The 12,996-nt window shown below is 44.7% G+C and overlaps 1 protein-coding gene across 4 annotated transcripts in view; it reads left to right on the forward strand.

Annotated features, from left to right (window-relative positions):
* PEX5L (peroxisomal biogenesis factor 5 like) overlaps positions 1-12,996 on the forward strand; it is a 164,551-nt gene that overhangs the window by 128,080 nt on the left and 23,475 nt on the right. For all 4 annotated transcript variants that reach the window (XM_005285966.5, XM_065557707.1, XM_065557708.1 and 1 more), the window contains one exon: positions 7,532-7,627. In XM_005285966.5, the coding sequence (XP_005286023.1) occupies positions 7,532-7,627 (96 nt within the window). The remainder of the gene's footprint in view (positions 1-7,531; positions 7,628-12,996) is intronic.

Genomic DNA, 12,996 nt, shown 5'->3' on the forward strand with positions numbered 1-12,996 from the left:
TGTCGTAGCTTAAGGCAGGGGTTTGGCCATGACACCTTGTAGTGCAGAGGGAGAGAGAGAGAGAGAGAGACTGCTGTTGTACATTGTAGCTGTAGTGTCCCTCGCCCTAATCTCCTTTAGTTCCTGGGCCCTATAAGTCCCCTTCCCCTAATGATTCCTTTGCCCCCTCAAGCTTCCTTTTCCTATTAGCTTCCTATTATTATTGATAATGAGGAGGTGCGATGAGGATCCTAAAAAGCTTCCTTTTCCCAAACTCTCCTGTCCAAACTGGAGTCTCCATAGCTGAAGAACTTCTAAGGAATATAAGGAGGAATCCGTACTTCAGTGCTTATAAGCATATCCACAGATGTGTGTAGCAGCCTCTCCAGTGGAACAATAAGTTGTACTGGAGAAAGAACTCAGCAATAGTGGACTTAGTTCTAAATTTAGGCTCTGCACCTCCTCGGAGAAGGACCCTTGTAAGGTGTGTTGGACAGGGCTTTCTGGCAATGCTTAATTAAATGTTATACTGTAATGCATACATGCAAAGGGACAGAGGAGAGGTTGAACATACAACCTTCATTTGGCATTTGCTGGTTTTTGAGCTCTCAATTGCGCAATTTCACTATTCTATCCAGGTCAGAGCATGGGTGGGGGTTCAAGGACACAGATAATACAGTTAATAGCAATAATTTCCCCTTATATAGCACTTTCTATCCCGGGATCTCAAAATGCTTTGCAACACCCGTGTCAGGTGGGTATTAATATCTGCATTTCACAGATGAGGCACAGAGCCACTGAGTGACTTGTCCCAGGTCACACAAGACATATGTGGCAGAGCAGAAAATAGAACCCTGTCACCTATTCTGTGCTTTACTCTTCAGATGATCCTTCTTTTCCTTACCAATTTTCACCTAACTACAAAATCTGAAATTATTCTCCTGTTTAAATTAGCACTAATTCTAATAGAATGACACCTTCCTCTTCTTTATATTTTATATGCTAGATTGACACGTTAGCGATGGAGAAGACCTGCTAGGTTGTGTAGTTCATTTCCCTGCATAGTACCGTATGTTGTCTCATGCTTTGGCCAGTCTAGCTTTAAGTGCATCCATGCCCTCTTTTAGGAGAGTATTCTTCAGTTTAGCAAGTTTCACTGGCAGGAAGCTTATGTGTATCCTGGGTGTGTATAAATCAAGCAGACATTCACAGAATTTGTAATGTGTGGCATTCTGTAAGAACAGTTGCAAATTTAGTTTACAGAGGCTGTAGTTTTGCATCTGTTTCCTATTAATCTTCAAGCAGAGTACCTGCAGAAGCAAAAAAAAAATCCATTTTTTTATGCTGCACATGTTCAGTTAGACTAGTTTCCATAAAAGTAAAATGGCTGTAACATCAAAATAAGAAAAGGTTGAATTGACTTTGCCAACGTAAAAGGGAGATAAAACTAGAGTTGCTGACCCAATGCCCTGTGTTTATTATTCCTGATAAGTGGAATTTTTTTCATCTTGAGTCATACTCTAGTGTGGTCAAGAAACATTACTGTACTGATGGCCAGTGACAGCCACGGAGCTTTGTTACAAATCATATTTCCGTAAGTGTTGCAAAAAGTCTCATCATATTCACATGTGGAAAATTATCCCCAATAAAAGAAGATATTGTGGAAAGGCATTTTAGCCCTTTCTGTGGCTGCTCTTTTTCTGAAACAATTAAGAGCTCCAATACTTTATAATAGCACCAAAGGACCTATTTGAGGTCCTAGTGGAGGGACCACTCAGAATAGTTTAATCTCCCTGGCCCATTCTGTTTCGTGTCCCATGTGCTGGGTAATAACATGAAAGGACTCCATGTTTGTAAAACTAGATTGGCTCTTTATTAAGAGAACTATTTACAGATGCTGCAGCTGGAGCCGTATGCTCACAGACAGGGGTCCTGCTGCCTCCTCCAAATTTCCCTCCTGCAACCTGTGCTCATCTCTCCAAGCAGGACACTACACATTCAGTCCTGAGTTTCTCAGTTGACACTGACAAGAAGTGCACTGTGTCAGTTTCTGTGTGTGTGATGCAAACAGTGTTCTACAAAGAACTGGACTGAGTCTACCAAACATTAATTAGTTTCAGTCAGTGCCAACATGGGTCAGGTTGCCACCAGTAGGTGAAAAGTTCTCTACCTCCTTGCAGGTCCCCTAACAGCCCCACCCCTCTACCATCACAAAGGTCTGAATACTCTTGTAGTAAAATAAACCTTATTGTGGCTTTTACTAGATGATACACTTGCCAATGTTTATCCACCACAGATCTTGACCTTCATATTAAAGGTCACCCCATGCATATGCAACATGGTCCAGCCATACACTGGAGGTTTCAACTTGTCAAATTTGCTACTGTTCGCCATCTGCAACTCCTGAGAGAATCACCTTAATGCACTTCACTGTCCATCTCTGACAGTTCCAAGCATGCTAGCTTCCATCCCCAGTGTGGAGCAGATGCTCTCTAAAAGAACAGCTCGTGTTTTTTGTACTTGAAGTTATTGTAGAGCTATTCCATTTTCTTTACAAACAGAAAGTCCTGCATATAGCAGAATTTCAATTAACAGAGCAATGTTAATAGAAGTCACAATGGCACCTTTTGGGAGGTTTATTGTTTTGTTTTTTTAAATGTATCTGAAGGTCAGAATACACAACAACATTGGGGCAGTCATGGTTTGTGAACTTCTTCCTTCTCAGTATTCTACTCCTGTCAGATGCTACCCAATTTTACCTTTTGAAGCTCTGTAGCGCCAAATTTTTTTGGTGCCAGCTACCTTAGCAGATTCCCACTTGTGAATTTATCTGCCTGGAAATGTTCTACAGAATTTGGTCTTTTTACAATTTAGTTTTCTCCTCAATGATGAGAACTGCAAACAGAATATTTTTAATATATTTAATTTCAAATGGTACATGGTCTGCTTATTCAATAACCCAATAAACTCAGTTTTCAAACTTTAGTCTCGCCTGCCCTAAACATTGGATATTGGAGCTCTCTATGTGCTGATTTACTCATCCAAAGACTGACTAGCGAAACTCTGACATAAGCAGGGCCAGCTCCAGGCACCAGCGAAGGAAGCAGGTGCTTGGGGCGGCCAATAGAAAGGGGCGGCACTCTGTCCGGTATCGGGGCAGCACCTCCGGGTCTTCGGCAGCAATTCAGCGGCGGGTCCCTCAGTCCCTCTCTTCCTCTTTGAGCTGCCACCGAAGTGCTGCCGAAGAGGAAGAGAGGGAGTGAAGGACCCGCTGCCGAATTGCTGCAGAAGAATGAATTTTTTTTTTTTTTTGCTGCTTGGGGCGGCAGAAAAGCTGGAGCCAGCCCTGGACATAAGTGCCCACTCTTGGAAATTGGGTCTGATTCTGACACCTAGGATGACCAGACAGCAAATGTGAAAAATCGGGACGGGGGTGGGAGGGGAATAGGAACCTATATAAGAAAAAGACCCAAAAATCGGGGCTGTCCCTATAAAATCAGGACATCTGGTCACCCTAATCACACCACTCTTACTATTGAAATTCCGTGGGCCTCATTGGAATTACTACTGATTTACACTGACGTAAGGGAGATCAGAATTAAACCTAAAACATTTATAACTCACAATTCACATCAGGAGTTCTGTGCATTGCTATTTAGAATGTTTGTCAGGGACTGCATAAGGTGGTCTGGTGTCTACCAGTAAGAAAAATGGGGCAGGTGGATCCATATTTGGTGTGCCAGTAACTCTAATGAGATCAGGAAAGTTACACCAGGAATGGAACAGGCCCATTACTTTGAAGAGAGACCACAAAATTAGTCTATTATTTACTCCTCTCACCAACAGCACATACCCCATGTAAACAGAGAGCAAGTGCAGAAAAATGTGCACAAAATGACTGGTACGGGGGAATAAGATGTTCTACCCCAAAGGCAGTAGATAGTGGGCAACTATTGCACCTACCTCCCAACATAGAGTATTGACTTTATGGACCACATTGTGTGCAGCCCCACTGGCCACTTCTCCAGTATGCCCATTCCCCTGTTAGAGAAAGCCACAGCAGAACTCTGCTCCTTCGTATGTCTGCCAGCTCTCCATTCCTGGTCCCTTTCCCCCCCATCACTAATGAAATGCAGGTTTGGAAATTTCTGGAAAAAATATAAGATTTTCCAACTAGCTCAACATGGGAGGTTGGTGCCAAAAGTGGAAGCAGAAGCCAGATGTCCTGGGTCCTTATCCTTTGCCTTAATACTGCAGCAGCCATTGAGATCCCAGCCCAGCCATGGGTCACCATAGAGCAGGGGTCGGCAACCTTTCAGAAGTGCTGTGCCGAGTCTTCATTTATTCACTCTGATTTAAGGTTTCACGTGCCAGTAATACATTTTAACATTTTTAGAAGGTCTCTTTCTATAAGTCTATAATATAGAACTAAACTATTATTGTATGTAAAGTAAACAAGGTTTTTAAAATGTTTAAAGAAGCTTCATTTAAAATTAAATTAAAATGCAGAGGCCCCCAGACCGGTGGCCAGGACCCGGCAGTGTGAGTACCACTGAAAATCAGCTCGCAAGCCGCCTTCGGCACGCGTGCCATAGGTTGCCTACCCCTGCCATAGAGGATAATGGGGAGAGGACTATAACCCCCAGGTGTCTGGTCATTGAGAGCTAAATCTTAAACTCAATCCAGATGCCAAAGGTATCCAGTGCACAGCATGAAACAGCGGTTAGGCAGAATCCCTACTGCCCACTTCTAACAGCAATCGTGCCATCTTGTTCTACACTAACAGCAGGTGTTGGTTCAGTGTTCGGTAGCCCAATACAGATTTCATTGCAGTAAACTAACCTCGCTGGCACAAAGACACATGAAGAATATACACACAGTTGGAGCAGACTGGAATCTCAAATGTATGTCATGATTCCAGTTTTTTAAAAAAAATCCTTCTGAACATGTAGTCACAAGCGCAGGAATAGATTTAAGGGAGGCAAAGAAACATTCCACACATAAGATTAGAATCTGACCCTTTGTCAGCAGGGCCGGCTCTAGGATTTTTGCCGCCCCAAGCAAAAACAATTTTGGCCACCCTCCTCTCCCGTTTTTTTCTTACCCCACCCCCGGCCCCGCCTCAACTCCGCCCTTTCCCCAAATCCCCAGCCCTGCCTCCTCCCCCCAGGCTCTCAAGCCTGGGAGGGAGGGGGTGAAGCAGCGCGCACGCCGCGGCCACTTGGGGTCTCCCCCTCCCTCCCAGGCTCTCAAACCTGGGAGGAAGGGTTAGCAGTGGTGCGCCAATCAGCTGTTCCGTGCGCCACGGCCACTCGGGATCTCCCCCTCCCTCCCAGGTTTGAGAGCCTGGGAGGGAGGGCAAGCAGTGGCGCACGAATCAGCTGTTTCACGAGCCGTGGTGTGCAAGCGGCAGCAGCGGAGGTGAGCTAGGGCGGCCGGGGCACATTTTTAGGGGCGGCCAGAAGGCTGCCCCTAGAAATGTGCTGCCCCAAGCACCAGCTTGTTTTGCTGGTGCCTAGAGCCGGCCCTGTTTGTCAGTATCCTTCCCCAATGTGCAAGTAGAGACAAAGAGAGAGAGATGTTTTCTAATGTGTTGTTAAGACACACAAAGAATAATCTATTTAAAATTAGGGTGGCATATGCTATAGGCAGGACTAGCGGAAAGGGTCTTCAGGGGAAGAACAATGAAGGGAGGAGGAGAATTAAAGTATGCAGGATGGTCAGGCAATAGAGATTGTACCTGTTGAACATAAAACATGGGACAGGATGTTGATATTAAAGATACCCCAAACCTAATCCTACAATCCAAATTCTCCCCCCCCCCCCCCCCCCCCAACTTTGGGAAAGTTCACATCTGGATCCAAAAATCCATGACTGGTCACTGAACCCAATTCACCATTGCGGTCTTCCAGTTTCACACATTGGTGACTCAGGTCCATTATCTGTAGAGCTGGAAGAACACCCCAGAGCTTATTCCCCGAGCCTTTGGGAAAGCCTAGACCTGGATTTAGGTCTGAGCCCTGCATTTCGGAGTCATCTCTTATTATAACTGAAGTCTTCAAGGTACTCAAGGCTTAGAGAAAATCAATACAAAGGAGGTATTTGTACTAGTGTTCCTGAACCTCAGGACACAGCCTGACAAACAGATACAGCAAGTGCAGAGAAAACAGGTACAACTTTCTCCTGCAGAGGATAGGGAATTAAATGCACCTCCATTATGAAAGAACAATAGTAGAAGCAAACAAAATAGCAGCCAAATACTCCTTCCGTAGCCTAACTTTCTCACTTTTCCCCTTCAAGATGTCTCCCTACTCTCTTTGTAGTCCCCACCCAAAATCCAAGAACTGTCTAGAAATCCTCTTCTGCCCATTCTGAATCACTTAGATAAGAGTGAGAAAACTGCCGATTGTGAGGTTTGTTTATCTGTCCCATGCATTTCCTGTGTGCCAACCAATCCCACATCCTTTTATCATCATAAGGAAAGTCCTCTCCACATATATTTACAACTCAGACCTCTCACGCACTGATTTTTCATTGTAAAAGACTTGCAGACAGAGGCAGGGGTGTACTGTGTATTTTGGGTCTCTTTAAAAAAATGTATGTAGTGGTATTGTAGCCATGTCGGTCCCAGGATATTAGAGAGACAAGTTGGGGCAGGTAATATTGTTTATTGGAGAAGATAAAAGATAATATATCACCCACCTTGTGTCTTTTAAATTAATGTCTATTTGAAAAAAAATAAAATACAAATCCACTTGAATGTCTCTTCAAGTAGATTGTAATTTACAGAAATGGCTACAGTGAGATTACATGATAATTTCAGGGAACATGGCATACATTCAGAAAATGAAGCTTTCAGACAGTCAAGGGGATTGTTAGTGTAACTAACAGGTACCAGAGAATGTGACCCTGTTTTAGATAACGGGGAGTTTGGGGTGATAACACAAGGGGTTCAGGTAATAGAGGCTGAACTGTACAGGATCCAGTTCTCAAATATAAACTTTCAACTACTTAAACGAAGTATTAATCATGTTGAATACAGTCCATTAAAAAATGAAATGGTACCTGTGTGACAGCTCTCCTATTAGGAATTTCAACAGCTACATTTCTGTCTTGCAGAATGAAGCAAAATGAACCTGCAGGGCGGGGGGGGGGGGAGGGGGGCGGGAGGAAGGGGAGGTGTGATGATAGCTTATTCAAGGCACAAGCTTTTAATGTTACACAGTGTTTTTAACCATTCTGAAGTTCATTTTCTCTGAAGCTTCAAGGGACTATTTTGGATCTACTTTCACAACCAAAGCTGGGATTGTTCATCATGTCTAAATCCCGAGTGAAAAGGAAACTCTAGGGAATGAGACGTTACTTTGCTCCACTGAGGCAGGGGACACTGCTAAAGCTGTGTCCAGTGTTGGTGGGGTTTCACATAGGGAAACACACAGCATCGCACCAGATGAAGGTCACTTTCAACACTAGTGAAGAAAGAAAGAGAAGGAACTTGAAAGTTTATGACAAAGCGTGTCATCCTTTCTTATTTATTCTTTATTTCTTTAAGGCACGATCAACCAAAGAGCAGCGTTGGGGAGGTTCACTCCTCTCCAGAAATCATTCCTTGGAGGAGGAATTTGAAAGAGCAAAGGCAGCTGTTGAGGTATCATTTTATTTTCTGCTGTATCTTGGCATAAGGCTGACATTCACCTATGAAACAAACCTGTTCCTGTAATGGGCCAATGCATTCCAAATTCAATCCATAGCACAATTAAAGGAACACCTTAAAATTCGATTACTCAAGGCAGGGGAGAGATACATTTCATGAAATTACTCATTTAAAGTACCATTATCTGCCTTGGGAAAATAAAAGCTTAGCTATACATGGAGATGGGCCTGAATCACAACTCACAATCCAAATGGTCTCTCCCCATAATGGGCCGAGAAAAATTCCCGTGGATTTAAACACTTCAAAAACTTGTGAGTATGAAAACGAAATGCAGATTTTCCCCAGGGATCGGGTATTTGCAACTTACATGCGTGTTCAGTCCATTATAGGCAGGTCTGTGCTCTGAATTCACATCCAAACCTAGACCAGATCCAGGGTTAGAATCTGGTGGAGTTTGTTCAGAGCCATCTCTGTACAGAAGGATAACTTGCTGCTAGACACTGAATGGGTAATTATATGTACACCTCTACCCCGATAACACGCTCTCCTCGGGAGCCAAAAAATCTTACTGTGTTATAGGTGAAACCGCGTTATATCGAACTTGCTTTGATCCACCGGAGTGTGCAGCCCCGCCTCTCCGGACCACTGCTTACCGCGTTATATCCGAATTAGTGTTATATCGGGTCGCGTTATATTGGGGTAGAGATGAACTTACAACAGTAACCCTGTTCTAAAGCAAGTTAATAAAAATCAGTGATTGCACTTTACCATATAGAGGATTCTCTGTTTTCTCCAGGGTGGTTTTACTAATGGCTTCAGTCCAGAAAACTGCAGGCAAGTGATGTGCAAGTTTCCTCAATGTACCTCAATCCTGTCCTGTAACATCTTTGCCTTTCCAGTGCTGACCAGGAACACTTGACTAATGCAGTCCTGAGCCTTGCTGGACAAAGACAGCTCTTTACCAAATGACGTGTTTTGTGATATGAACCAAAAAGGATTTGGATGGTATCATTGATTCCTAAGCTTTAAACCTCTCAACGGGGTCCCTCAACAGCCTTTCAAACCCCTACAGCCATGATCCATCATTCCTCTGGGACAAAGCCCAGGATGAAATGTGTGAGAGCCACAGATAAAGTGATCTTGGTTGAGGAAGTTTGGCTGTGAAGCAAGCTTCCAGAGACTGAAATCACCTCTGCAAACACATCTGAACTTTGGGGATGTTTGGAAGCAGATCTAAGTGTTACCATATAGGTCCCAATTCGGCTCTCACACCTGTCTTATGCCTGTGTAATTCCAGTGACTTCAGTGGAGTTATTCTGGGTTTACATTGGTTTACACGAGGACAGACTCAGGCCTTATGGCGGAGTCTGGTCTCTAACTAGAAATGGAGCTCCTCATACACAGATACATTTCATTGGTGCTTTTTATTGTTTATAATAGGATATGGCAATTTGTTTCACAGTGTTTTAATGCATATAGGAAAAATTCTTGCCTCAGCTTACAAGACTAGATAAACAGAAAGAATTAACTAGAGTTCAGTTTATATATTGAGATATACCTATCTCATAGAGCTGGAAGGGACCTTGAAAGGTCATTGAGTCCAGCCCCCTGCCTTCACTAGCAGGACCAGTTTTGCCCCAGATCCCTAAGTGGCCCCCTCAAGGATTGAACTCACAATCCTAGGTTTAGTAGGCTATTCCTCCCCCACTAAGAACATAGAGATGCTACAAACCATACACTGAATACATTTCTCTTTTACCCCCTAAACCCATTGATTCTTTATTCCTGATCAAAGATTGTTTATCAAGAACTGTTGGTCATGCATGAAAGGTTTTCCGTGCATTCCACATCATGCAAGAGGTGTTTTCAAACCTCACCTGCTCAAAATTCTCTCTATATTTTCAGTCACTTCACTTGGGACACTTATGCTGTAGTCGGTGAGTTAGCAGCGTGGAATCGGATGATAGAGTGCTCAGTGATGCCATCAGTGTTAAAGTCACTGTTGTAAAGTCAGTGTTCTGGCTAACAGTGGTACTGCTCTTGCAACTGGTAGAAGCTAAGCATGGTGACATTCAGCATAAAGACCAAGAGCAATGGTTTGAGGCAAATAAATTGCAAGACACTACTTGCAACATTACTGAAATAGGTTACAAGATACAGAGAGGAATATATTGTAAAATGCACCTGCATATTAACAAGGTCATTCTGAGGCAACAAGGACAGATTATTAAAATGCCTTAATGTATTCTGGAAAACAGGTATTAAAAGGGAATCTAATTAAAAGACTCTAACTGTGTAACTGGCAAAGTAAACTTTTTCTGTTTAATATACCAAGTTGGACCAGGTGTTTAAAATGTAAAGGAAAATATGCTTCAGGACCTTACAAGGCACATTTTCATCTGAAGAGGTTTTTTGAAAGGTTGAATTGCCATTCTAGCCAGAACAAAGCAATAAGGAAGCTAGAGTGGTTGAGAATCATTTTCCAGCCCAGCTCAGAAACATTAGCACATTTATAGGGCGAAGCTAGACACTGTCCAAAAATTCATTTTTTATGCTCTTGGTGTTTCTATAATACTTTTCAAGTGAGAAAGCTTGAAATGGCGAGATTAGTTACAGAACTGATCATGGAGGGAAAGCAAATTTCAGGATCTTTGTTACCTTTGTGAAAAGGATTTAATTAATAATCTAGAGAGTGAAGATGCCAAACCATCTCCTACCCATGGATCACCTTGGGAATCATCTCAGGTTGTCCAACCTTGCGATGAAATTAGGTCTGTGAGGTAATTTCTTCTTAAAGAGGGGTAAAGAGAATCATACCCTCAGAGAATCTTTAGATAATAAAAGATTGGAGTGAATTACCTTTATAGAGATGTTAGGGATACGCTTGCAGTAACTTGGGTGCTTGCAGGCTTGGCTACTTTTCCTGTCTCTTTGGAAATTAGATTTGAATCTAATCTGAAACTGAAGCCTTCCATTAGGGTGACCAGGTGTCCCGTTTTCGACCAGAACACCTGGTTGAAAAGGGACCCTGTCAATTCCGGTCAGCACCGCCGACCAGGCCATTAAAAGTTCGGTCAGTGGTGCTGCAGCACTAAGGTAGGCTAGTCCCTACCTGTCTTGGCTGGCACCGGACTGTGCCCCGGAAGTGGCCAGCTGATCTAGCTTCTAGGCAGGGGGTCCCTGCACGCTGCCCCTGCCCCGAGCACTGGCTCTGCACTCCCGGCCAATGGGGCAGTGCCTGTGGGCAAGAGTGGCGCGTGGAGCCTCCTAGCCCCCCTGCCTAGTACCCGGACCTGTTGGCTGCTTCCAGGGCGTGTGCAGCGCGGTGCCAGGACAGGCAGGCACCCTGCCTTAGCCGCCGTATTGCGTCACTGACCAGGAACCACCCAAGGTAAACCCACCCCCTAAACCCCTGCCCCATCCCCTCATCCCCCCCAACCCAGAGCACCCTCCTGCACCCCAAGCCCCTCATCCCCAGCCCCACCCCAGAGCCTGCACCCCCCAGCCCACAGCCTCACCCCTTCCCACACCCCAACCTTCTGCCCCAGCCCAGAGCCCCCTTCCACACCCTGAGCCCTTCATCCCTGGCCCCACCCTGGAGCCCACACCCTCAGGTAGAGCCCTCCCAACCCCCTGCCCCAGCCCAGTGAAAGTGAGTGAGGGTGGAGGAGAGTGAGACACTCAGGGAGGGGGAATGTAGTGAGCGGGGGTGGGGCCTTGGGAAGAGGCAGGGCTAGGGTGTTCAGTTTTGTGCAACTAGAAAGTTGGCAACATCCTTCCAAAAAAATTACCATGGAGATTAAAGAGTTTAAGAAGGGGGTGGAGGGGTTAGAGGGGGCCCAGGTCTGTGGGGTTGCTGTCCTCTCTGAAGGAATGGGGGGCCAGGGAAGAGATGGGGGTCAGAGAGGACCCAGGTCTGTGGGATCTCTGGCCTCCCTTTTGCGGGGGCTTTGCCCTGTGTGCAGCCAGGGGGCTGCTCCTATTCCTGCCTCTCCCAGAGCTCAGACCACGCTACTACACATACAGGTTCTTGGCCTGGTAGGTCACTTCAGGCCCAGTGCAATGATGTCAGTGATGGCAATGGTGAGATCTGGGCCAGTCAAGTTGCTTCTCACACTATTGTTGGCAGTTTCCAAATCTGAGTGGCACTGCAACTCCACAGCCAGGTTGCAACACCACTCACTCAAATTTGGCCTGGCCACCCCTCTATCATTTTGGGGGCCCTCTCAAAACAGTGGGCCTGAGGCAAATTCCCACCATCAGGCGGCTTTATGTATTTGCAATTTGTTACAATGGCAGTTTTATCGTCCAGTATGATTTATCCCAACTGGCTAACAAAGTGAATCCAGGAAAGTGCAAACATTTACAGCTTGTGAGAAACTTCTCAGAACTGAAAAGCAACACTGAGGCTATGGCATAGCACATTCACTAGTTTACAGTAGGGTGGACATTAGGTCACTTGTCATATTGCTTCACAAGCTTAAAGAGAACATTCAAATTGTGCACCTTGGTATCATTCTGTTTGCATCAGTGTTACATTAGCATATTCCAGTGCAACATGGCAGTGACGAGGCATCAAAAATTAGTTAGTAGTTGCAAAACACTATGACAGTGGAGTACCAATATGTGACATCATAACAACATGTGACACTCATGCAGGATGTGGGATCACTGAGAAAATAAGCCTGAGTCTGGAAATATTAAGTCAGGTGGTAACTTTATGCCCTATCCCACAATTCATAGCCACAAAGGGACTATAATAAAGATTGATGAGAATGACAGAACTGGCGGCTTTAGATCATTTCCATAGACTTTAATTCCTTAGTCCCTCCTTTCCCCTACTTCATACTATGCATTCCCAGTTGAGAATGAGTGGGTATCCTTTGGGGAAACACCCTCATTTAAACCGAATGGGTACAATTCTCAAAAGCACCTAAAGAGCTTGTCTACACTTAAAATGTTACAGCAGTGCAGCTGCAACACTGCTGTAATGCTTCAGGGTAGCCTACTTACGATGATGGGAGGGGTTCTCACCTCAGCATAGATAATACACCTCCCTAAGAGGCAGTAGATAGGTTGGCAGAACAATTCCTCCGTCAACTTAGCACTGGCTACATGGGGACTTAGGTTGCCTTAACTATGTTGTTCAGGGGTTGGGAGGTGGATTTTTCACGTCTGAGCAATGTATCTGGATCGATGTCATTTTCCAGGTTAGATCAGTCCTAAGTCTCAGTGAAAGGTAACGGGACTCAGGCTTCTAAGGGCCAGTTTTACAAAGATATTTAGTCACCTAAAGATGCAGATAGGCACCTACTGGGATTTTCAAAAGCACCTGAACAGGTTAGACTCCTAACTGCAATTGA

This window comes from Chrysemys picta, chromosome 9 (assembly GCF_011386835.1).
Source record: "Chrysemys picta bellii isolate R12L10 chromosome 9, ASM1138683v2, whole genome shotgun sequence".
In the NCBI taxonomy this organism is placed as follows: Eukaryota; Metazoa; Chordata; order Testudines; family Emydidae; genus Chrysemys; species Chrysemys picta.